This window comes from Telmatherina bonti (genome assembly GCF_933228915.1).
Source record: "Telmatherina bonti genome assembly, chromosome: 3".
Classification (NCBI taxonomy): Eukaryota; Metazoa; Chordata; class Actinopteri; order Atheriniformes; family Telmatherinidae; genus Telmatherina; species Telmatherina bonti.
Window position 1 is genome coordinate 11266932 of NC_136621.1, and position 24074 is coordinate 11291005.

Here is a 24074-nt window from a genome sequence, read left to right on the forward strand (position 1 = left end):
TACTATAGGGTCATGTACTAATTTCAGCAGCTTTGTGTTTATCTTGCATTGTCATCACATCTGTCACACAGCTGCTAATGGGTATGATGCTGTCATGGTTTTCTAACCGTCAACAGCTTTTTGTGTGAGCTGTACTGGAAACAAAAGACCCAAAGAAAAAGAAGTAAATGTCTGTTGCATGTTTTTAATCTGTTACAGGAAGAGCTTTTGGATGAGCTGAAGAGAGCTGCAGAAATCTAAAGCGTAAACACCAACTTTATCAGAGGAAGAAATTAATATTGGAGATTGTGTTTGAACTTTGAATGAGGAGGACTGAACCATGCAGGGGTGCGATGTTGGTACCAGGCTGCGCCACTGGCTGACTCTGGTGTCTGGAATGCTGGAGTGCCTGTGTTTTGCTGGTGTGGTGTTCGGTTATGCTTCCCTGGTGTTTGTGCTGAAGGATGACGGATACTTCAGTGACCTATGTGTCAGCGACCCATCAGACAACAACAGCTCTCTGCCTGGCACAGGTGAGCATCTCTGGAGTTATTTAGATTGAGGTTAATTCGATGCTGGTTGAACTTTAAATGGCCCCTGAACTACATAAATGAGGTTAAAACCTTCAGGGAAGAAGAGGAAAGGGGTATATATCTGAAACTAAAGAAAATAAACAATGATATTAGATCAGAAAAGCACCATTTCAACTCAAATTGACTTTTATAGCAGTAAAAATAATAATGGACAATGGAGAAAACAACTATTTTACAACTGTTTGTTGATTAAAACAAAGAGCAATATTACAAGGATAGAAATATTTTGTTGCCATTCTGTCATAAGGCGTGTGAATTCACAGTGTGACAGATCTTTAAAACATAGATATCTCCCATACAGACTCAGATATCATTGAAAAGTAAAGTCTGCAGTTGTCTCTTGAACAGATGTAGGATTTTCTTTTGACTTTTTATTTCTTCATCACTTAGATATGTGAAAATTCAGCATCTGGTTAAAAAAAGTAAGAGGTAACAGGAGCACAGTGCAAAGACAAACGCTCAGTTTGGTCCATTCAGAGAAAACTGAAGAACACTAGCAAGCTCTGCAATGTGAAATAGTGATGGATGTCGAGGATAGTAGTGATGGAAGGTGATACCAGCTTGGTAGCCAGGCAGATAAAGAGCTTGACTTAACTTTATCTAAGTCTGCTTCAAAAAGAAGACTTTCCCACAAGCTGCATTATCTGCATGAAACCCAACAGCAGATTGGCCAGATTAGACTTTAACGTCTCAGGAAAAGTTTTGAACCACTTTCTTATGTCCAGATGCAACCTGTTCCAAATGACAAAAAGAAAAAACAATCAGGAAGAAGGTTGAAATGACTCATGATCTAAAGCCTCCACCATCTATGAATTACATGATGACCTGTTATCCCGTTATTGACACCGAGCTTCAAATAGTTCTGAGTCAATATTGCTTGTTACTGATAATACTGAAAACAGAAGCAGGGTGATAAATTCTGAAGTTATAAAAGTGATAAAATGTTGCTTTACAGTACATACGGACAAAGATACAAAACATTCCGTGACAGCTATGAAATATGGAGCATCCTTCATAACGACCCTGCGATGGGCTGATGACATGTCCGGGATGGACTCTGCCTCTTGCATGATTCCCTTTTGTCGCCTACATGCAGCTGCAGCCAGTTTCTGACAAAGCCAAATAAAGGAAACCAGTTCGTTGATGGAGTCAGACTTTAGTCAGTGCCTCCATGACAAAGTATTAAAACATTTTGTTTTATATCATTAATTTGTTCATGAATTCTTTATACCCCTTAGTCTATTTCCGGGCAGAAGCTGGAGCCTATCCCAGCCATCATGAGGCGAGAGGCAGGCAACACACAGAGAGACAAACAACCACTCACACTCACTCCATACATAACCAGTTAGCCAAACATGCATGTCTCCTGGATGATGGGAGGAAGCTGGAGTACCTGGAAAGAACCCATGCATACACTGGGAGAACATGCAAACTCTGCACAGAGAGACCACAGTTCAAACGTCTTCCCAGTAAAGGATGGGTCTTTCCTGCTGTGAGGCCATGATGGTAACCACTACGCCACCATGCAGCCCATGTTTTACTGCAATTTGTCTTGTTATGTTTTCCCACATTATAAGAAGAAAGGAAAAAAAGGAGAAGCTTTAAAGCAGCACTACTGAACTTTGACAGATTGTCACACTTAGGGGCTGATTCAGAGTCAGTCTTGCATCTTGTCTCTTCTCTGAGCGCCGTTGAGACAGTAGTCTTTTCCTCACTTCCTCTGATTATGTCTTCTTGGGTTTATTTGTTGAGTCAGCCATGGTGCAGGTTCATATGATCTAGTGGGGGTTTTTTTTTCTTTTAAAATAATTTTTAAAAAAGACCTAGTTTTTTTTTGTTTTTTTTTTACATACAATTGTTGGTGTGTGATAAAGCAAACGCAGCTGTAACATGATGTCCAGGAAGTGTTGTGAAATGCGGTTTCTCGACCCGGAGACACTGCAGGGTCGAGGTTTAAGACTGAAAACTTATCTAGTACAGATTTAATATTCAAACTCTAATTTGGATGCGAATCCCTGTAAATTAAAGCTGAGATTTTGCACTTCAAGCTTGTATTCATTATACAGCTTTGGTTAATGGGTGCAGAATGAAGTGCACAATCCTTGGAAAGTTAGAGAGATGTTTAACTTAAGTAATATATAACTGAAATCTGAACAGTCAGAGTGCAAAACTGAAAATGTTACAACATTGAAAAACCTTTCTTATGTCCTTTGTGGTGTCACCAAAATCCCTTCATGAATATTAGTGGGATAATTAATCTGTAATACTTCCTCATGCAAACTTGTTCCAGTTTGCCCAGTTTCTCATAATGTCCATGTGTTTATTTTTCCAGCAGACTGTCTGAGCCAAGATGAGCAGTTTTCTCTGGTCTTCACAATCGCCTCTTTCCTCAACAACTTCCTGAGTCTGGTCAATGGCTACCTGTTCGACCAGTTCGGCACCTGGTTGACCCGACTGCTGGGAATGTGAGTTCATGTCATCTTTCCTTCTGTCTCTTCAGGCTGCAGTCTGAGGCCACACATGTTTGCTTTTCCTAATAATTCATAAGAAAAAAATACAACAGGTAAATGAAATGATTTCGTACAAAAGTCTAGATGTATTTTTCAGTTATTTCCACAGTTGACTGTTAGGATGAGAGGAGGGGTCGGTAGGATTAAACCGATAAAAGCAGGGAGTTTCTGACAGACACAGAGAGATAACACACTGCCTCATTTGACCGCAGTTTGCACCTATAATCTTTACAGAAATTCTGGCTTAGTTCTGTCACAGCATGAACAGAGAAACTGCTTTGACATGAAACTTTTCAACCATTTAAATACAAACATGAATCGTCTTCCTTCTTATTCTGGCATTAAATATTAACCCATAAAGATCCAACCCATGAAAAAATTATCAGATATAGTCGTCATCGAATGTATTCAAACCCTTTCCTTAAAGAAAAGGCTGAATTTACGACAGTCACGCAAATAACTGGAGACTCAAAAGGAACAATAACTCAGAATTTGCTAAATTATAATCTAGTAATATAAGACACTATTTTTGCTTTTAAATGGGTTAGAAAAAAAAACCAAAACACAAATTGGTCCTGGACGAATTACAGCTCTTTTCTGATGAACAGTGGGACAAAATAGCTGTCAACAGGTGCAGAAGTCTGACTGACAGGTGCAGAAAACAGCTGACTATAGTAGAAACATCACAGCATTGTTCAACAAATTATTAGTGTACGAGTGATGTAACATATATTATTTTATCATATTTTTTTGCTTAAAAAAACATTTCTATTGAACCAGAATTAGAAAATAATGCAATAATTTTCACAAAATTTGTATTTATCATCACTTTTGTCAATTTCAGCTTATTTCACAGGCAGTTTTTTTTCTTCCTTCTTTAATGGGAGGGTACGAATATCTAATGACGACTGAAAGTCCAACTTTCTAATCTGAGGTCTTTTTTTTGTCCCTTTAACAAAATATAAAATAAAATTTAAAAAAAAAAAAAAACACCAATATTTTTTAGGCATATTTATAATTTATTACATTGTGATAGTTACATTTTTTTTTTTTATTAATTGTTGAGGATTCTGCTTTGTGGTGTCCATTAAGGAGCAGAAGACAAAAAGAAGACAAAATGAAACTGTAGTATCATTTCTGTCACACTGGGTTCTTAAGGGTTAAATCATGCTTATTCTCTAAACTTTTTTTTCGCCACAAGAGACTGGAAGGAATATAGATTTAGAGAGCTTTCTGTTTTACCTTAAGTGACTAATTCATTGCCGTACACTTGAGTGCATCTTTTTAGATTTAGTAAACAAAAAAATTAAGGAACCCCAATATTAACAAAATATTTACAACTGATGCAATTAAAGGTTGGATTAGAAATGGATTTCTATTGCAGCTTCCAAATGTCAGTGTTTAATAAAGTGCTTTGTAATGACAAAAAAGCTAGAGAAATAAAAAAAATATTGCATATATTGAACGCAAATAATAAGAAAAGTTAAAAAAACATGATCATGACCTAACATGAACATAACACAAACAAATCTGTAAACTGTATAAGACGGATGCTTTAATAATTATCTTTTGAACAGAAAAGCAGGAAGCTGCATTTACAGGACAGAAGCCTGAGGAGTAAATGATGCCTCGTGTTGTTGTCTCATAAATTCTGGGCACCGTTAGCGGAGCGGTGTTGAGATGTGAAAAGCTCTTTTGCTTTTTAGGGAGTGTCAACATGTTCATTTAAAATAATGCAAAGAGTTGTTGATGCTTGTCTTCTAAATGTAATTTTCCCCCATAGATCTTTGTACACCTCTGGAACTCTTCTTGTGGCCTTCTCCAGTGCAGGTACACACATATAAACTTGACATTTTAAACTAGTTTGTCTTAAGTTGCAGAATTTACGCTCACTCATCACTTATAAGGTTCAACCATTAAACATCTCATTAACACAAATAGGATTATGGTTGCATAGCAGAAACTTAATGCATGTAGTCACGTAGATGTGGTCAAGATGACTCACTTAAGTAAAAAATGAGCATCAGACTGAGGAAGATAAGAGATTTAAGGGATTTTTAATGAGTATTTTTGAAACTGCTGATCAACACAACTATCTCTTTGGTTTACAGAAAATAGTCTAAATAGGAGAAAATATTCAGTGAGCAGCAGTAGACATACATTTACATATATATATATATATACATATATATATATATATACATATATATATATATATATATATATATATATATATATATATACACATATACATATATATATATATATATATATATATATATATATATATATATATATATATATATATATATATATATATATATATATATATATATATATATACATATAGATATAGATATAGATAGATAGATAGATCAGCAGTTTAAAAAATACTCATTAAAAATCACTTAAATCACTTTCTTCTCCAGTATGATGCTCTTTTTTAACTTCAGTATATATAGATATATATATGTATATATATATCTATATATACATATATATATATATCTATATATATCTATATATATATATATAAATATATATATATATATATATATATATATATATATATATATATATATATATATATATATATATATATATATATCATCTTTATAAAAATCATTTAAGCTTATGTTTTAGTGGTTACTTGAGCAACTGCAGCTGTGAACGGTGAATCAAACAATAACAATGTTAGTCAGATATGTCTGTGCATTGTCATAGCTTACATAATGAAAACAGAACATTTTTGTAATTATTTACTAATCGTAACTTTAAAGACACCATTTCGACTCAAAGCAGTGAATTTAAACATTGTTTTGTATTGTTTGGCAGCACTTTCAGTGATGCTTTTCCCAGCCTTATCCTGCATCGCCGTGGGAGGAATTCTGCTCCTCATGACAAACATGCAGGTAAAAACACCAAGCTGCTTCTGTATGAATATTTTATCATAAAACACATGTTGGACACGATGTATGTGTCAAACAGAAATATGCTAAAGCTGTTTTAAGTTTACAGAAATAAAGAAATTCTCTCCTGGCTTTGTGTGTTGGGAAGGTAGGAAACCTGTTTTCTGCTCATCGCTCCACCATCATCACACTCTACAACGGAGCCTTCGATTCTTCATCTGGAGTGTTCCTCATCATCAAGGTAAAACACTGACAGAATGTAAGTATAATAAAAAATGTTCTTAGTATTTCAATCTTGTAGATTCCCCCCATTAAGTTCAGGTTAAAGTTTATTTATATAGCACATTTTTACAGCAGCAGCTGCCCAAAGTGCTGAACAATAAAACAACAAACAACAACACTCCACAGTTCAAACCTGGAATTAAAAACAAATAACTAAAAGAAAAAATTAAAATACACAAAGGACTTCTTCAGGTTTGTTTAAAAGCCAGTGCAAAAAAGTGGGATTTGAGATCAGACTTAAAATTGTAGACAGATTGAGCAGCTCTAAGATGGTAGGGAAGGCTATTCAATCATTTTGGAGCAGCAACAGAGAAAGCTCTGTCACCCCTGGACTCCAATCTGGTGATTGGGACCTCAAGTAAAAGTTATGAAGAGGACCTCAGAGTCCTGGCCGGAGCATGATGGAGTAACAGCTCTGATAAATACACCAATCAACCAACACTATAGCAAATTACAACATTTTTTAATTGAATGTTTTCACACAATTCTTTTACAATAAATAGTCAAGAATGTTCACATTTTTTATAGCAGAGGTCCAAAATATTATCCGCTCCGTCCACGTGGAACTCTGCAGAGAGACTGGAAATTGTCCCAACTTATTTCCTTGAACGGTTTTAAGTCCAGAGTGAGAGATTTTGAGATGTCCTGCTTTAGTTGTAATCGCTTTTAATTATTTATGTTTAAGTGGTAACATGTAAATTGCCTGTAACTCTTGCTGCCTCTTGGCCAGGACTCCCTTGAGAAAGAGGTTCTTAACCTCAATGGGACTATCCTGGTGAAATAAAGGTTAAATAAAATAAATGTAAAAAATCAGATTTGAACAGATTTAAAAAAAAAAGAAAGTCACATAATGCATTTATTTCAGAATAAATGCGAGGACAACGTGTTTGTGAGTGAAAAAAGTAGGCAATCCTCTGGTGCTAAATGTTAATATGTGGGTAAAATTAGAGTTCAATGTTTTCTTTGACATGAGTCGGCTCCCACTTTTATCTAAGAACACTGAATTGTCATTGATTGTCACAAAGCTTATTTGTAGAGTTGTGCTTTAGGAGCACTGTTACCCTCTCTAGGAGTGACTGAGCAACAAAGACCTCTCTGTGAGCCGGAGTGGTTCACACAGAAACCAAGGTGTAACTTCTAAGCAGCCCAGCACCTCCTACATTTCCTCTTGTAGTGGAAACATCCCACATTCGTTAATTGCTAACTAATGCTCACATGTAGAAGTCTACCAGCTGTCCAAGATCAGGATCACGGCTCCCCTAAACAAGGTTGTTGGCGTACATCAGAGGGTTGATTAGTGGACAGATGTTTGGAAGCATCAACATCGCATTATATCATCATAACCACTTCCTAGCTGTAATACATGACGGTGGTAGCGTCATGGTATGGATTGGGTTCGCTGCCTTTGGGTTTGTGCTTCTTAGCGTGATCGATGGATCACAATCGTAGCATAAATCTGTGAACTGGAGAGTTATGGTGCAAGACTATTGGTGAATGGATAAAACTGACCGTACACGTTCATGTGAGGAATTCACCAAAGTCTCAGAGCCGAATCTCACGGATATAAAATATCAGATCAGACTGACTGCAATCTGTCTTCTTTTCAGGTTCTGTATGAACAGGGAGTTTCTCTCCGTTCCTCCTTCCTCGTCTTGTCTCTCTGCAGCATCATTCACACCGTGAGGACTTTCCTGCTCATGCCGAGGACACACATCCCCTACCCACTGCCTGAGTGTTACACCTATGGGTGAGAATATTACATAACCTTGAGGTTACTTAGGTCATTTTCATGGAGGAAACGTGACAGTTTAAATGTTCTGATGCTCAGGATGGACTGTGGAAAGGCCAACACTTACAATGTGGAGCAGGTTGAGAGGGATGCTGCAAAGACAAATTCACAGGAGTCCAGTGGCCAGGAAAATACAACCCAAGCACCGGAGCGCGGGGAGTCTGGAAAAGGTTGTTAATGTCACCATCACTTTGACAGCTTCTTAAAGCGGCTCTATGATACTATTTCTAGTTTTCTGAGATTTCTATAGTATTATAGTGTTAAATACTCATTAGGGCTGTGACGATATGCTTTTGTCCTGATTCAATTCAATTCTAATAGTTTTGGGTGCCGACGCGATTTAAATTCTCACAATTCTTTAATATTGCTGATTTTTGTAGATTAAAAACCAAAAAACTGTATAAAACTTTTTTTTTGCTCGTCATTTTTCTTGTTTTTAATTAGGAGTAAACAACACAGTAGCCAGATCGTCATTCTGCTGCTATAATGCCCAAGGAGACAAGTAAAAATATCAATGAAAATAATAAAAATGATAAAAAGTATATGGATTATTTTTTATTTATATGAAAAGAAAATTTGATTTTAAAATTGTAAAGCAAAAAACCCAATTTTTTATTTTTCGATTCGATTTTCCCACCCCTAATACTCATCCTACATACGAGTGGCACCATCTTTTAAATGCATGTTTGAGTTTTCCAGGACTCTATGTTCAGTTTCCATGGCGACGGAAATGATTGGTTTTAGAGAGTTTTTCTACATCTCAGGGACTCAGTGATTGTTCGTTTGTTCGTCTTCTCTTGGGTGTGCTCGCTCATGAGAAGAAAGCCACGCCCACCTCCACTGCTCAGTATAAATACTCCTCGCAGTTGACCAATCAGACGCAGCCGCAGGCAGGACATGGGGCGGAGCTTTCTCTGCTTGCATGTTTCTGCCTGAGGCTGATCTGAGAGGATCAATACAAAAGGGGTTTGTGAAAAATGCTTGATAATTTCTTGCCCTTCTGGACTTGGATGTTAAAATAAATTAGACTGAAATGTGCATTATAAGTAAGTTAAGGTAAGGTACTTTAAGGTCGTCACCTTCTTGAGGGCTGAATATGTTTGATCCATAAACACTCCAGTCATTTAATGTTTTCTTATTTCAGATGTACAGAAAAGAATTGTGACAAAAGATCTTTTAACCATTTAAAAATTATTGAGAGCTGATATCTGATTGTTATCTAGAGTTTTTACTTTACCATCACTTCACAAGCACATAGCCACATGAGTTGACAAGATGTCAGAGATGTAAAATGAACATATGTGTTCAGAGACGGGTTTCCGGAGCTGCGTGTTCTCCTGGTTCTTCCTGTGTCATCTGCTGTGGTTGTCCATCATGCAGCTGAGACACTACCTCTTCATCGGCACTTTGAACCCCATGCTGACCCGGCTGGCCGACAACGACCCCAGTCTGGGTACCCCTCCCCTCATTTTCCATCTCCATCTCATCTTCTTCTCCAATCATCACCATCTGATCGTAACTCAGCTTTCTTTGAATCTTCCCTCCACCACACAGTGAGCCAGTACACCAACGCTTTTGCCATGACCCAGCTGTGTGGGGTCCTGTGTGCTCCGTGGAACGGACTCATCTTGGACAGACACAAGGGAAAGCCTCGGGCTGCAGGTAAGTCACTGATGTTGTCATTTTCTGCACAACTACAGCAGCTTCCCTCACTTCTCCTCCTCCTGGTGTAGGAGAATCGGAGCAGGAGGCGGACCTGCGCTCCTCCTGCTTGTCTCTGTTCTTGACGTCCCTGCAGTGCCTCCTCTTCTCCTTGTGTGCCTCCATTCCTGTCCTCCCACTGCAGTACATCACCTTCATCCTGCAGGTCCTCAATCGCTCCTTCCTCTACGGGGGAAACGCAGCTTTCATCAGCATCGCGTGAGTGGCTGTCACACACATTCACCGAAAAAAAAAGTTGTTTTTTTAGCTAATATGTTGATTATTTGCTCCAAACTTTTCTACATTTGAGAGGTAAATACCACACTTTTGCAGAAATAATAAGTGATTGTCTGGCTGCCTTGTGAAATGAATATGCTTTACAAAGAGGGAGTTTAGTGTATATAAAGTGAATGAAGTTGTGTGGACATACAGCTCCACTTGATACTTAAGTTTTGTCAATTTGGTTTTAAGTACTGAATTATCTGTTAATGCTGGACATGAAGGAGGTGAGTGAGGAAAAGAGAGAAGGAAGGGGTGAGGAGAAGAAAAAGAAACCAAAGATACAAATGACAGAATGCAACAGGAACACCCGACAACCAGCTGTAACAAAACGTTGTCTGAAAAAACATCATAACTGTAAGACAAACTGATAAAACACGAACATCATCAACACCAGCAACACAAAGCTTTCATGAGGGTTTGTTTGGGGAACAAGAGGGCTGATAGTGTAGGAGTCAGTGTGGGATCTGATGTTTCTTGAGATGAATCAGGAAAAAACAGCAGAATATCACAGCTGCTGCTGCTGGTGCAAATAGTTTGACCTTTACTTTCAGTTCATATCTTACAAAAATGTTGCAGTTTAAATGCTGACAAAAACATCAAAAGTCTCTTAAAAGAAGCTGAAACGTATGAGATAAATAAGATTTAATGTATGCTTTGTCTTAAGGTTTCCAGCCTGTCACTTTGGGAAGTTGTATGGCCTGGTGATGTCCCTTTCTGCTGTTGTCTCCTTGCTTCAGTACCCCTGTTTCTCCCTGGTTAAAGGACCTCTGCGTGGAGATCCGTTCTATGTAAGCAACCAGAGGATTGAATCTCTAAAATGTGTATATGTGAAGCAAGCATTCAGGCAGATGGTGCATAAATTCATTTAGGTATTATTGAACTTCATTACATTATATATGTGTGTGTTCCAGGTGGATGTCTTTCTTACTGTCCTCACCCTGCTGGTGTTCATCCATCCCATTTATGTCTACATTTACTGCAAGAAACAAGCTTTTAACAGGGAGAATAATTCTCACACTGCAGGGAATCCAGACTGACTGAAGGCAAATTGTAGGAAAGATTGAGGCAAGTTTAGATTTTTTAGTTAAGACGTTTTCATCTCAGATTGTATTTTTTCCAGTTTAAATCATTGTTTTTCACTTTAAAAAAAAACTATATTTTCTAAATGCGTCTTAATAAGTTAACAGATTTGTCTTTGTATGATAACTTTTTTTTTTGGCGACTTATGAGCGAATTTAAAAAAAAAAAAAAAAAAAAAAAAGAAACACTGGATCTCATTGCGTCTCCTCAAAAGGTTAACTTTGGTCCACATAATATACTTTATTAAAAGGACAATATATTATGTCCTTTTAATCCACTGACTGAAAACAAAATTAGCTTGTGTGGAAACACTTAGGCTGAAGTCAAAATATCTCTAAATTACTCTCTTAACATGTTATTGTATGTCACATTAAACTCTAGGTATAACCAGCCTGCTTCACCCTCGTCCAAACATGTTAAGGTTTTGAGTAGTTTGTCCAAACGCTACAAATATATTTAGTATAAATTGTGCTTCATGATTAAATTCCTGGATAGCAGGTTTTTCCCATCTGTTCTTTTCTGACACGCCTCGTCAAGAAAATGGGAAAAAATGCAGAAATTTATTGAAACAAGTGCAAACATAAATGAAAATACAGCAGACAGGACGAAAACACAGTTTGTATAAAGTTTAAAAGCTTGAAAGTTAATATTTGGTCTGAGCAGCTTTAGTCAAGCTTTCTTGTAGCGACTAAGCAGCCTTCAGGAAAACTTCTCCAGGTTTTCTGAAGCACTTCCCGAAGCTCTGTGGAGATTTTTCCCAATTCTCCGTACGCATGATCCAACACTGCTTGAATAATCCGGGTTCTGGGGAGGATTTGTGCCCATCAGACCAGTTTTCAGTCCAGTTCCTGCATCATGTGGATAAATCAGCCTAATTTTTCCCCATTTAAGAATTCCCAGCTATCCTTCCCTGGCATTTCTGACGAGGCTTCGGCCAGCAGTAGGTGGATCCACTGAAGGTCCATCTCCATTTGACTTTCCTGTTAATCTGCAGACTGTACTGGGATACGCCAAATTTGCAGCCATGGCAACAAAATATTTTGACTGATGCAACTGACGATTGATTAATAAGTAGGGTGCCGATTAGATTTAAATTGCAATTCTCATAATTCTTCAATATTGCTGATTTTTGTAGATTAAAAACAAAACAATTTTTTCATAAAACTTCTTTTTGCTCGTAATTTTTCTTGATTTCAGTGAGGAGAAAACAACACAGTAGCCAGAGCATCATTCTGCTGCCCAAGACGACAGGTAAAAAGATCAATAAAACCAATAAAAATTACAAGTTTTATAGTGGTTAATTTTATTTAACTGGAAAAAAAAAAAATCAATTTTAAAGTTGTGGGGAAAAAAATTTCGATTCGATTTTCCCACCCCTATTAATAAGTCAGTGTTAAGAAGCTAAAGATAATATTTCTCTGTTGGAAACAAGGACTGGACTGAAAATAAACATCTTTAGATTTTTAGAAAACCTGGAGAACTTTTGCTCAAGACTGCTTTCAATGGTTACAGGGATAAAGAAACAAAAATATGAGACATAAAGCATGGATTGAGGCTACTGGAAAAATATACTTTGTTGCTTCACCAGCTGATACAACGACTTCATTTCTTCAGCAAAACAATGAACAAGCAGCATTATAACATTCACTGGGTTTATTCTTCCAACTAAGAGACAACACATAATACTTATAATGTGACAGCAAAGGCACATAATAGATTGTACACAACACTACCATGAATGATTTCAGGACTACATAACAAGTTGGTTTTTTTTTGTTTTTTTTAGAAAAGAAAAAGTAAAAACTATTGAAATCAGGTAAGGCACTAGCAGCTAAAAAGGTTGTCAGAGTTTAAAACATATCAGTAGTAAAAAGGAAAAGTCAGACCCATGTAGACAAACAATCTTTTTGTCTGTTTTGTTCTCATTTTAAACTTCAGGAAATAAAAAAAACAGAAAAAAACCAACATTTTAAACCTTAGGTTTGCTGCACATGACGGTTGAATAAAGACTTGGGTTATCAGATGGAGGGAAGATGTTCCAAAAGTCAATCTGAAAACAGACAAACGTCCACTGAGCCTCGGCCGTTGACTTGCATCCCAGAAGCTGCTGACGCGTTCTCATGCGCTCTAGTTCTGCTTTGGATCATGTTTTGATTGATGGCAAAGTTTGAAAAAGGTTTAAAATGTGGTCAACGTGACTGAAGTTACAGCTCGTCCGTGTTTATGGACACATTTCACTCCCGTTGCTGCGGTCATCGTTCTTCGCCGCCGTCTGCCCGCTCTCTGCAACGTTAATGCGGTTCAGGTGCAGGAAGAGGACTGCATCCAAACTTTCTGGGGGGATGTTTGATCTCTTCCTGTTGGTGGTTCTTTCTCCGTCCCGTACGAAGTCCTGCGCGGCGTTACCGGCCACCGCTGGGGCAGCCAGGTAGGCCCGAGCCACCGACGCCAACAGCGGAAACTGCACCGCCTTCATTCTCCACCACTGCAGGGGCTCCACGCCCAGCGAAGCCCCCTTGTCGGCTCTGAAGACGGACATCTCCATGTCGACCGACTCCTCCACTGAGCTGTGTCTGCTCCTGGGAGCGGAGCAAAACAGGTCTCCCAGGAGGAACTCCATTCCAGAGAGGCCGGCCTGAGAGCCCGGATCCGCTGACTGGCCGATGACAACCTCGCCGGGCTCGCTGTCGTTCTCATCATCTGCAAGTTCTTTGAAGTTGATTGGAGGGCATTCTTTGAGGCGTTTACTCCTCCTCCGGAAGTCGCTCTCGGACTCCACCGACTCGACGGATGAGCTTCTTTTTATTTGGGTACGTGTCTTAGCTTGGCTCCTTCTCCTGTCCTCCTTCACCAGCCTCACAGTCTCCTTTTTCAGCCAATCAAAAGTGGCTATCTGCTCCTGGAAATAGAGGAAAACACACATCTTCATTTAGCTTCAGGGTAAAGCATCCTTGGCTGATTTCCAAGTCACAGTATTAATGACGTGCAAAGCTCGAGCTACATTTTCTCTTCCTTCTCCGCTTTTCCCTCTCGAAGCCCAAAGAGCGGAGTTTCCCAACCATTAATGGTATCGTACGACCAATTTTCAGATAAACAGACTTTTATGACCCATTATTAAAACGCTAACAGTAGTACTGTGTGCTGAAAGCTGCAAAATGCTTAAACAGTTTCAAACAATGGATTTCTATGTCATATAAATTCTGTCCTGACATGAATTATGAGACAACATGTTCTGATTTAATATAAAAGCACTTGATTAATTAAAAACCACCAAAAAAAAAAAAAAAAAATCAAACCTAAACATTTAAGTGAAAATAAAATCTGTTCTTTTACCAAATAATTAGGCTAAATGCCACATTATGTACAGAGAGCTTTAAAATGTTCACAATGCAAGAAAAAAAAATATATATATATATGTATATGTATAATATTACAAATATATTCTTGTTCTTAAAGTCTCCTTTTAACTTAATTACATTAATAAAAAGCAGTATAATTAATGCTATTGTTGTGTTATCACCAAACTGATGCATCAACGTAGATCAATACATCGTTACATCCTGGTCTGGTGGAGAAAAAGCAGAAAACGGCTCATCTTCTTAAACAGCACCAGCCAATCGAGTCAACTGATCACATGATCAATATCGCCACAGACATCAGGCCTCCCCGCCGCTGCTCGCCTGCATCGATCCCGTCTAACGTTTAAGACGCAGAAAGCTATGGCTGCAGACCGCAACAGATCCTATCCCATCCTGAAGGTTAAATGCTGAAACAAATCACTTCAAATCAAGAATCTTTGATCTTCTCTGGCGGGAAACACCTCCAGGACGCCGTTAAAATAAAACTGTCTTTTCAAGCGAGTTTCTCGGGTTCAGTGGAGCATTTTCTGGAGATTTACAGGTTTTTAACTGTTTAATCTGATGCAGAAAAAGAAATTTATGAAAATATGACTAGACTGGACTTCTGCAACGGTGACACTGTATGAATACTGGTAACAGTGTTAATGAGACTACACTGAACTAAACTTCATCTCTAGAAACATCTCAGGATGACTGAACTGGTGTTGAGTGCAAACAGTAGCGGCTATCTGACTGAAGTTTAGAGGAAGGTTAGAAAAAAACCAGAAAAAAATGCAACTTTTTCACTTAGATTTCATCTCTACAAATACTTTGGTGTCCCTTTCCTCTTTTAATCTCGTTATCTATAAGCCCATCAAACAAACTAGTCGCAGCGTTTTAAAACGTACAACCCACCTGCTCCTCCATGAAGCCCAGCCCGTGGAACTGTGGATCGAGTGAGCACGCCACGCTCAACACTCTGTTCACGGCGGGGTTGTCGTAGCAGCTCGCCAAGTTCCTCCTCATCATCCTCTTCACCTCCTTCAAGACGGACGACGAATCTCCTGGTCGAGGCACGAGGTGGCGCGTCAGCAGGCCGGTGAGGATGGGCTTGACCAGAGACAGTCGGGGGAAGGCCTCCTTGGCCAGAGTCCGACAGGCCACATCCAGAGGTTTCAGGACCAGACACAGCTCTTCCACGACCTTCCACTCAGAACGCAGAGCGTGGAGGCCCGTCCATGGCGTGTTGGAGGTGGAGTTCGCACGGAAGCTTCTGCGTGTAATCAAGTCCGAGGCGCTCTCCTCTCCGGACAGGCTCCCGCTGCTCATCTCTTTAGCTGCATCACAGAGGAGGCTTTTATGCTTGATGAGCGAGTTTAGCAGAGGGTAGAGCAAGTTCCAGGTCGGCCGGCTGTGAGCCCACGACTTCAGCCTCTCCTGCTCGTGTTTGCTCAGACTCTGCAGGAGCCGCTGAGCGTTCTGCTGGGATGGATCTTTCCTCTGAGTTGGCGGCAGGAACAGAGTGGACACGACATCCTGGAAGGTGCTGAGCGTACTGGAGATGACTGGGTGAGACATCACCTCCTCGATGCAGCCTTGCACAGCGCTGAAGAAACACGGGACAGACGGAAGACCTTCGCTGAAGTGGCCGTGCTCGGCGGCGTGCGCCTCCTCTGAAGACGCAGAGTCGTCTCTTTCTAAAAATGTTGTTGAGTTTGGGTGAGGGGCGCTTCCTGTGGCCTCTACGCCCTTCTCGCTCTTGATCGGCCCCAACCTCATCCTGCTTCTCCCCTCCACTCCCAACAGGACCAGATTAGGCTGAGGCACCCCCCACTGCTGCGCCATCGCTTTCACCTGCGTCTCCACCGCTTGAAGGCTGTAGTTTTCTTCTCCGCTCTCCATCAGTCTTTGCGTTGCCAAGGCCAGGTTGTGAAGACTAAAAGCATCGTCTATGTAGTGTGCCCACAGCGTGAGGTAGCGCCCAGTATTTCCCTGCCAGCTGTGGAGCCAGACATCGACGCTTAAGGTGACAGAGTGAGGAACTTCCCGCAGATGGCTGGGAGGTCGCCCACGACTTCTGGGCTCAAACTCGATGGGAGCCGTGTAGTCACTTATCTCCTCATTTCCTTCATTCGCACATCTGCTCCTCAGCAGCTGAGAAAGGCTCGCCTTTCCTTTGGCGTGGTGGTCTCTCAGGAGATTCTCCACTTGGGAAGACAAAGGCAGCTCCCTGTAGGACGGCAACAGTGTGTGCAGCAGCTGCCTGAAGCCTTCGCCTTCCACCAGAGCCGGGGGCTGGAGGTCCATGATGACAAAGTTGGTGATGGCGTTGGTCAGCTGAGCCGGCATCACCAAGGGGGGAGCACAGAGTGGACTGCTGATGGGCATCACTGGCTGAATCCGCTGTTGACCTGCTGGGAAAACAACATTTCTGTCACCGACAAACATCAAACTTAACAAATTCAACAAGCCAGTGGATTTTATTCTCCACATAATAAAGTTGACAAGTTTACTTTTTTTCTTTTATTTCACATCCAACCTTTAAAACTAATTAACATGCAAAATCATTTCCTCACTTTGAGATGATTCTTCCAGTGGCCTTCAGTACGTGGTGGTGCTGCACTCTTTGGGCTTACGGCCAGGGCTGCAGCAGCTGCTACAGATAGAGTAGCCTCATAAACAGGATGGAGCTCAGCCTCATTTACAGTTAGTGTATTTTATGATTTTCACAATGATGCAAATGAGTTTCCGGCTGAAATGCAACCAATCTGTTTCAATGAGACCAACTCACTAATTAGTGTGTTTTTTTTGTTGTTGTTTTTAAGTCGTTAAAGTAGCACTATGTAACTTTGATCTTAAAAATAAGTTTTCTGACTTTTTATTCGTATTTCACATTGAGATTTATTATGTATATTCCTGAAACCACCACTGCAACGCAACTTTCTGAGGCTGAAAAATGTCACTTCACAACTTCTTCCACCGTGCTGCATCACTTCGCAGCTGGTCACAATTTGAGGTTAAAACTGTATAGAAGAGTTTGTGCAGCTGCTCAGGTCCGACACGCCTTGTTGGGTTAAAACAGCCTTTTAAACATGAGTGTGCAGTGTTGGCAGATAGATTTTTAAAACGTTCATCCTTGGTAAATAATGTTCAGCTTATTTTATTTAAGTAGATAATCATGCATCATCACAATTCATTAATACAACATTATTCTGTTCAGCAGTTAATGCTTCCAATTCAGCTCCTTTATTGTGCGGTGCCCGTATTTGTTGAGACCTCCGACGGCACTGTGAAACAAATTGTGTGCTGAATCATCACTTTATTATTACCTTTGTTATTTTTATTACCAACTTCGATCTGAAAGACCCATAACCCATTAAGTTTAGGACTGTGTCTCAATTCAGGGTCTGCACTCCTCCAAGTGTGCAGACTACGTAGGCAACGGAGTGTTTAATGTCGTCTGCACACAACGAAGTGCGCTTACTGTCAGTAAAATGAGACAGCCTCTACAGTGGACGAGAATTACCCATAGTGCTCCAGTCCTCCGCTGCCTAGCAGCTACATTTGCCAAGATTATCTAATTACTGATCCCATTCTTCCACAAAAAACAGGAAAATATTTTTAAAATGAGAGAAAATGGTGCCAGTAATTTAAATGAGATTTATTTTCATTTTCCTTTGTGTGTAAATGACCAACATGAGGCGGTTTAGACGAGCTCTCCACTGGCTGACAGCTCATACTGTCAAGCTAACGCTAATTTCAGTAAAAAATAATCCTTGTTAGACACATGTACAGTCGTCCTCATATGTATTCATACCCTCCCATTAAAGAAGGAGAAAAACAGCTGCCTGGGAAATAAGCTGAAACTGACAAAAGTAATAATAAATAAAAGTTTTATGAAAACCGTGACATTATTTTCTAATTTTGGCTCAATAGAGATTTTTAAAAAAAACAAACAAATATGATAAAATAATATATGTTACATCACTCAAACTAATATAATTTTTAAAATCCTTTGATGTTTCCACTCTAGTCAGGTGTTTTCTGTTCCTCCCAGTCAGACTTCTGCACCTGTTGACAGGTATTTTGTCCCACTGTTCATCATTAAAATGTTCTATTTTTTCCAGGACCGATTTGTGTGTTTTTTTTTTTTCTGTAACTCAATTAAATGACAAAACAGTGTCTTATATCACTGAATTATAATTAAGCACATTTTTAATTATTGTTCCTTATTTCAGTCTTCAATTAATTGGGTGACTGTGATAAATTCAGCCTTTTCTTTAATAAAATGGGACCAAGACATCTGAGGACGCCTGTAATTAAATCAATTTGTGGTTATTGTCTGCTGGGACAAATATGCGTGTGTATACATAAAAATAAATAAACTGTCTGGCTGGTGAGTCAGGAAGATTATAGGGGCCCCATGACTTCATTGGGGCCCGAAAAGATGTACAAACTATATAAGAAAATCATTAAACATTCATTAAAAATAATAAATACTTTTTTCAAAGGTTGTAATACCATATAGCAGTAATATAAACTGATAAAACCAATAATATAACAACCTAGTTAAATGTAAGCACTGTGATTTAACCCTTCATGGGGCACTCAATGAAATACCTTCAAAATAGAAATTTTAACCTTAAATTGTCGTTCTGGTATGAACCAAGACTTCCATTCTGTTGTTAAATGAACAACAAAAAAAAAGTTTCATGCTGAATATGAAAGGAAACAGTGATAAAAAAAAATAAAAAAAAGTTAATTGCCCCGTAAAGGGTTAAACACAGCCCTAGATCTTTATTATTCCCATGAAAAGCTTTTCTTTTTCTAAAAAAAAAAAAAAAAAGAAAAAGAAAAAAGAAAAATCAGCTTGAAGCAATTCAAGCAAAAACAAAAATCTATAATCTATTTTCCACACTGGATCATCTTTGATCACGTGGCGTCTCGGTGGGATTGGGAATCTTTATCCATAACTTACTTGTTTGGTCGTCAGCAGCTTCTCTAACAAACACGCCCCCAAGCGATGTCTGACTCGACTGTCCTCCAGTATTTACTATTCGGTCCAAAATGGATTTTGATCTAAGTCTTCTATATTCTTGGTACTCTGAAGAATGTCTGCGGCTCAGATGGTTGAGCAAGTTGCTCGTCCCGTTGGCCAAAACTTTAACTCGACAGCATTTGCAGTAAATGGTTGTCTGCTGCACGTCCGATCTTTTAAACCCAAAGTATTTCCAAACAAGAGAAAATGCTCCTTTTTTCGGCAAAAGTTCTTCACTGTAGCGACTTTTAGCTGCAAAGTTGGATACATGTTCACTTACAAACTTTTCTCTGGCCATTTTCACGACTTATAGTCACAAAAACGTGTCTGCACTACTGCACGCCGCGGTGCAACACTGAATAAAGTCCCGCCTCAAACTTTTCCCCACGCGCAACGTTCCCAGGGCGAATAACAACTTCTGGAAGTCACAATAAGCCATAAAAATCTTAGGAGTTTTGGCATGAATCTACACGAAAAAGCAACCTTACCTATTTTGCATCTATTACAATTAAAACCAATAAATTACTTAATAGAATACATTACATAGAAAAGGTTTATGGGGAGAATCTTGCACCAGGAATATGCAAAGCCTACTAGGAATTATAAAACAAAGTAAAATTAAATTCACATTAAGACAAGAAGCAAAGTGCAAAACATGGTTCATTCTTTCGTTGGCACAACTTTGCAAATGGTTTATTGCATAACCCGCATATATATTTTACATTTCAAAACCATTGTAATTAGGGATGCACCCATACCAGTATACCATGTGTGTGTAGTCGTACTTGGCATTAATAAAAGGTTAACGATACCACAACCGATACCACACTAGTCAAACCAGCGCAGATGTCTTTGGACATGCTTTGGACTTGTTTTGAAAGAAATAAATGCCTTGAATGTGACATTTTTTTTGTTACACTAAAAGCAAGATCTTTGTTTCAAAATTGCACATGTATAGCTGTATTTGGGTAAAATGTGCCAAGTCAAAATAAAACTTGTTGAAATTGTTAGATCTGTATTGTTATTTTATTTGTATTGGTGAAGTAACTTCAGAAAGGATGTGCCATTTATTACAACCTAATGAAATCTTACACAGTTATAACAGCAATAATAAACACAGTCACAATAATGTTCACATACATAGATTTGGTATCAGCAAATATCGGTATCGGCAGATATTCAAACTTCAGATAATCGGTATCGGATCGGAACTTCCAAAAAGTGGATCGGCGTATCCGTAATTCTAATGCATCGGTATTCGTATGACTTCACACCAGTAATCCAGTGTTTCTCAATTCTGGTCCTCAGGCCCCCTGCCCTGCATGTTTTAGACACGATCCTCCTCCAGAGCACCTGAGTCAGATTATTGAACTTCCTCATCAAGTTCTTTGCAGCCTGATAACGAGCCCTTTATTTCATTCAGATGTGTTAAAGTAGGGTTGCCTATAAAACATGCAGGGCAGGGGGGCCTGACAACCAGATTTGAGAAACACTACATTAATGACAGGGGCCTAAAGTTTATACATAGCAGAAGCACCAGATCCCACATCATGTCCAGAAGGTAAAAGAGAACATGACAAGTTGAGCTCATAAAGGCAGTTAAGTTACTGATTTGTTGATACAACTAAAAGGATATTGGGAACTTCTTGCATGTCAGAATAAAAGGGTGTTTTCTGCATCCATTTTTCTTACATGGGTATGTAATTCTTGTAGCAGAAAGAGAGAAGATGGTAAAAAAAAAAAAAAAAGACAAAAAAGAAATAAAGGAAAAATTACGAATGGCAAGATAATAGTGAGGAGTGGAAATAACAGGCAAGGAATATAATAATTGTCTGCAACCTCATGCAATGTCCTGGATGAAAAGGTTTAGAGTGCAGTTTTTCAGCTTCAGGATGCTGCTGGGCAGTGAAGGCTTGAGAATTTACCACAATAGATGCATTGTGCCATGAAACGCAAACATTTAAGACTGGAAAGTTATGTAATGTCTTTCATGGAGCACTAGTTTCTTCTTTTGTCTGTCACACACGGTGACTGGGAAGTGCAAAACTAATGAAAATTTCAAAAAACCCATTTCAAAATTCAAAAACTAAATTACATTTTGAAAAGGAACTTACTACATAAAAACAAATTTCAATTTTAAAAACCATGTTTAAATTTGAAAAAACAGATTTAAATAAAAACAAAACAAAACTCCCTTTTTAGGAAACAAATATACATTTTTAAAAACAAATTATATTTAAAAAAAATGTTGCCACTTCTGGTTTTTAAGTCGTTCCCTTTCTGTGTAAAGTTGCCTTTTGTCAATTTGTTTCGGTATTTGTAAAAGTGTTCTACCTATTGTAGATTGTAGATTTTTTCTGAAATCTATATTTGTTTTCAAAAAATGTACAAATTTTTCTTGAAATATAAATTTGTTTTTGAAAATGTATATTTGTTTCCTAAAAAGGGAATTTGTTTTTTTTTTTAATTTAAATTTGTTTTTTATAATTTCAACTTGGTTTCTGAAATTGAAATTTGTTTTTTATATTGTGATTTGGTCTTACAAAATGTAACTTTGTTTTTTAATTTTGAAATGTGTTTTTTAAAAATTTAATTGGTTTTGCACTTCCCAGCTACCGTAGATCACAGGCCGTAATGACAGCTAATTTGGCATCAATCTTGCATCCTGTTTCTTCTCTGATCTTTCTTCAGTCAGTAAAAGTCAGTCTGATGTTTAACTTGGTCTAGTCTCTTGTTACATTTTTACCTCTTAATAATGCCCCCTTGCATTTCTTGAATGACTTTTCCTTTGTGCGTTATAGAAACATCATCACATTTTTCTGTTTCTATCCCAGCGATGAAGGGTTGAGGGTCTACTCTGGTGAATCAGGGTGTGTTCACACATCTGATGTTTAAATAAATTCAACAAACCCTGCTGTGATTCGTCCACAGCTGTGAAGCATTTAACAAAGTTCAAATGCCTTCATGGCAAAGCTAATGCACAAATCCGACAAAACACATTTAATTTACTGACTATATTCAATGTGGACACCCTCCCTTTATCTCAGGAGCGCCTTGATCTCAACATACATTAATATTCTGGAAGTTAGTAAATCCAATCCTTTGAATATGTCAGAGAAGCAATCATGCTATGCTGTGATGTGATCTTATCCCTTTCTTTACTTAGTTTTTAAAAAAAATTTTTTTATTGAGGTTTCTGTTACTCTGCTGCTTAAAAGAAAGCAAACCAGCATAATTCAGTGATAGGAATCAGGACTAAATCAGAAACAGCCGTGCAAAAACGAAGCCTGTCTCGTAATAAATAAATAAATTTTGGAAACTCTTTTACCTGTTGGCAGATTTCGATCCTTCTCACGGAGTTTGATGTGATGCCTGCTCATCAAATGGCTTTGGAGATCTGCCGCTCCTCCGATACAGTTTACATGCTCCATGCACAGCTTGCAAACTGCCGTGCTCCGATCCAGAGGCCGGCCGGTCGGGTCCGGTTCCAACCCAAAGAAGTACCAGGGGCTGTTCTGGTGGCTTCCCAGGTTGCTCAGCAGTTTCTCTGTCCCAGGCAGAAAATCGTACTTGTCCATCACGTGAGAAGTCGGCGACTGTAGGGAGGTGAAGGGGAACCCAGACACCACACCCGGATCAGTGAGCGCCTCAGCGTTTGGCACCGTTGTCACGTCACCGAAGAGGGGCATGGGGCTCTGTGATTGGCTGTGGTCTGACCAAAGGGAGGCCGTGCTAAATTCTGGGAGGGTGACCACCTGGATGTCCTGCAGGAGACGCAGAGCCGTCTCCTTTTGTCCAATTTCACATTTCATGTTGTCGCCTGCATCAAAAACAAAAGCAAATGCACAAAGCTAACATTAGCAAATGATGTCAAAACAATTAAATCTAACATTAAACTCAACTGAATGTGATTAGTTTGCAACCATCGCACACGACTCACCCATCCCCAGCCCCAAAAGTGAGGCATAATCTTTGCCGATCCAGACTTTGAGCTCTGCCCCCTCTGGAATAGGCCGTGAAACCTTGTAGTAGATGTGACGGTAAAACTGGAAAACCACCAAGTTGTGTTTCTCCTCATTGCTGGTGTAAGTTACGTACCTGAAATATAAAGCAAAGACAAACTGAGAGTCCCTCTACTACCAGAGAAGAAGAGCAGCTTAAACCAAAACACCAGAGATGACAACCGCCCACCTCATCCAGTTCGATTTGTTTTCATCAGAGGCATCCACGAAGGTGAAAGAAGTGTCGTCTCTGATCTGGAGGTAGAGAAACTTCTTTTAATTACAATTAAGATTAAATGTGACTAATAAAACATCGCAGCATCTTCTCAGCTCACAAGTTTCTTCGGTTATGTGACTGGCATCGTACATTCGGTCATGGAAAACAGACATGGATGACAGTGACGTGATTTTGAGTTCTGACACCAAAGTGAGAGATAGGGCAATTACAATCATAAAAATAAAAGGGTGCGATTATTTTTCTCTTTGCAGTTTCCTCTCCTGCTGTCTTCAGCTGCTAATCGAGCGTCTCTGGCATCGCAGCGCTGTGCTGTAAACTCCTCCCACAGCCGCTT

General features: G+C 39.0%; 2 protein-coding genes across 2 annotated transcripts; one reads left to right on the forward strand and one right to left on the reverse strand.

The window, feature by feature from the left end:
* Positions 1–319: 319 nt before the first annotated feature.
* slc43a3a (solute carrier family 43 member 3a) lies at positions 320–11082 on the forward strand (the record flags this gene model as incomplete). The annotated part of the gene is made up of 12 exons (XM_079265114.1): positions 320–512; positions 2905–3037; positions 4866–4912; positions 5918–5994; positions 6140–6232; positions 7881–8020; positions 8102–8232; positions 9372–9515; positions 9617–9724; positions 9796–9982; positions 10710–10833; positions 10957–11082. The coding sequence occupies 12 exons, from the start codon at positions 320–322 to the stop codon at positions 11080–11082; spliced, it is 1503 nt and encodes a 500-aa protein (XP_079121240.1).
* A 729-nt stretch (positions 11083–11811) lies between these two features.
* Positions 11812–22893, reverse strand: LOC306774783 (uncharacterized protein). Its single transcript, XM_079264954.1, has 3 exons — positions 22830–22893; positions 15379–16877; positions 11812–14024 (listed from the first exon to the last, which is right to left on the reverse strand). The coding sequence occupies exons 1-3, from the start codon at positions 22879–22881 to the stop codon at positions 13347–13349; spliced, it is 2229 nt and encodes a 742-aa protein (XP_079121080.1). The 5' UTR covers positions 22882–22893; the 3' UTR covers positions 11812–13346.
* Between the last annotated feature and the right edge of the window lie 1181 nt (positions 22894–24074).

Excerpts from the sequence above, each read along its gene's own strand:
- LOC306774783 (XM_079264954.1), bottom strand. The coding sequence starts at position 22,881 with ATGAGCAGGCATCACATCAAACTCCGTGAGAAGGATCGAAATCTGCCA. Across the intron at positions 16,878-22,829 it reads GGATCGAAATCTGCCAACAG|CAGGTCAACAGCGGATTCAG; the intron begins GTAAAAGAGTTT and ends TTGTTTTCCCAG. Across the intron at positions 14,025-15,378 it reads TGGGCTTCATGGAGGAGCAG|GAGCAGATAGCCACTTTTGA; the intron begins GTGGGTTGTACG and ends CTCTATTTCCAG.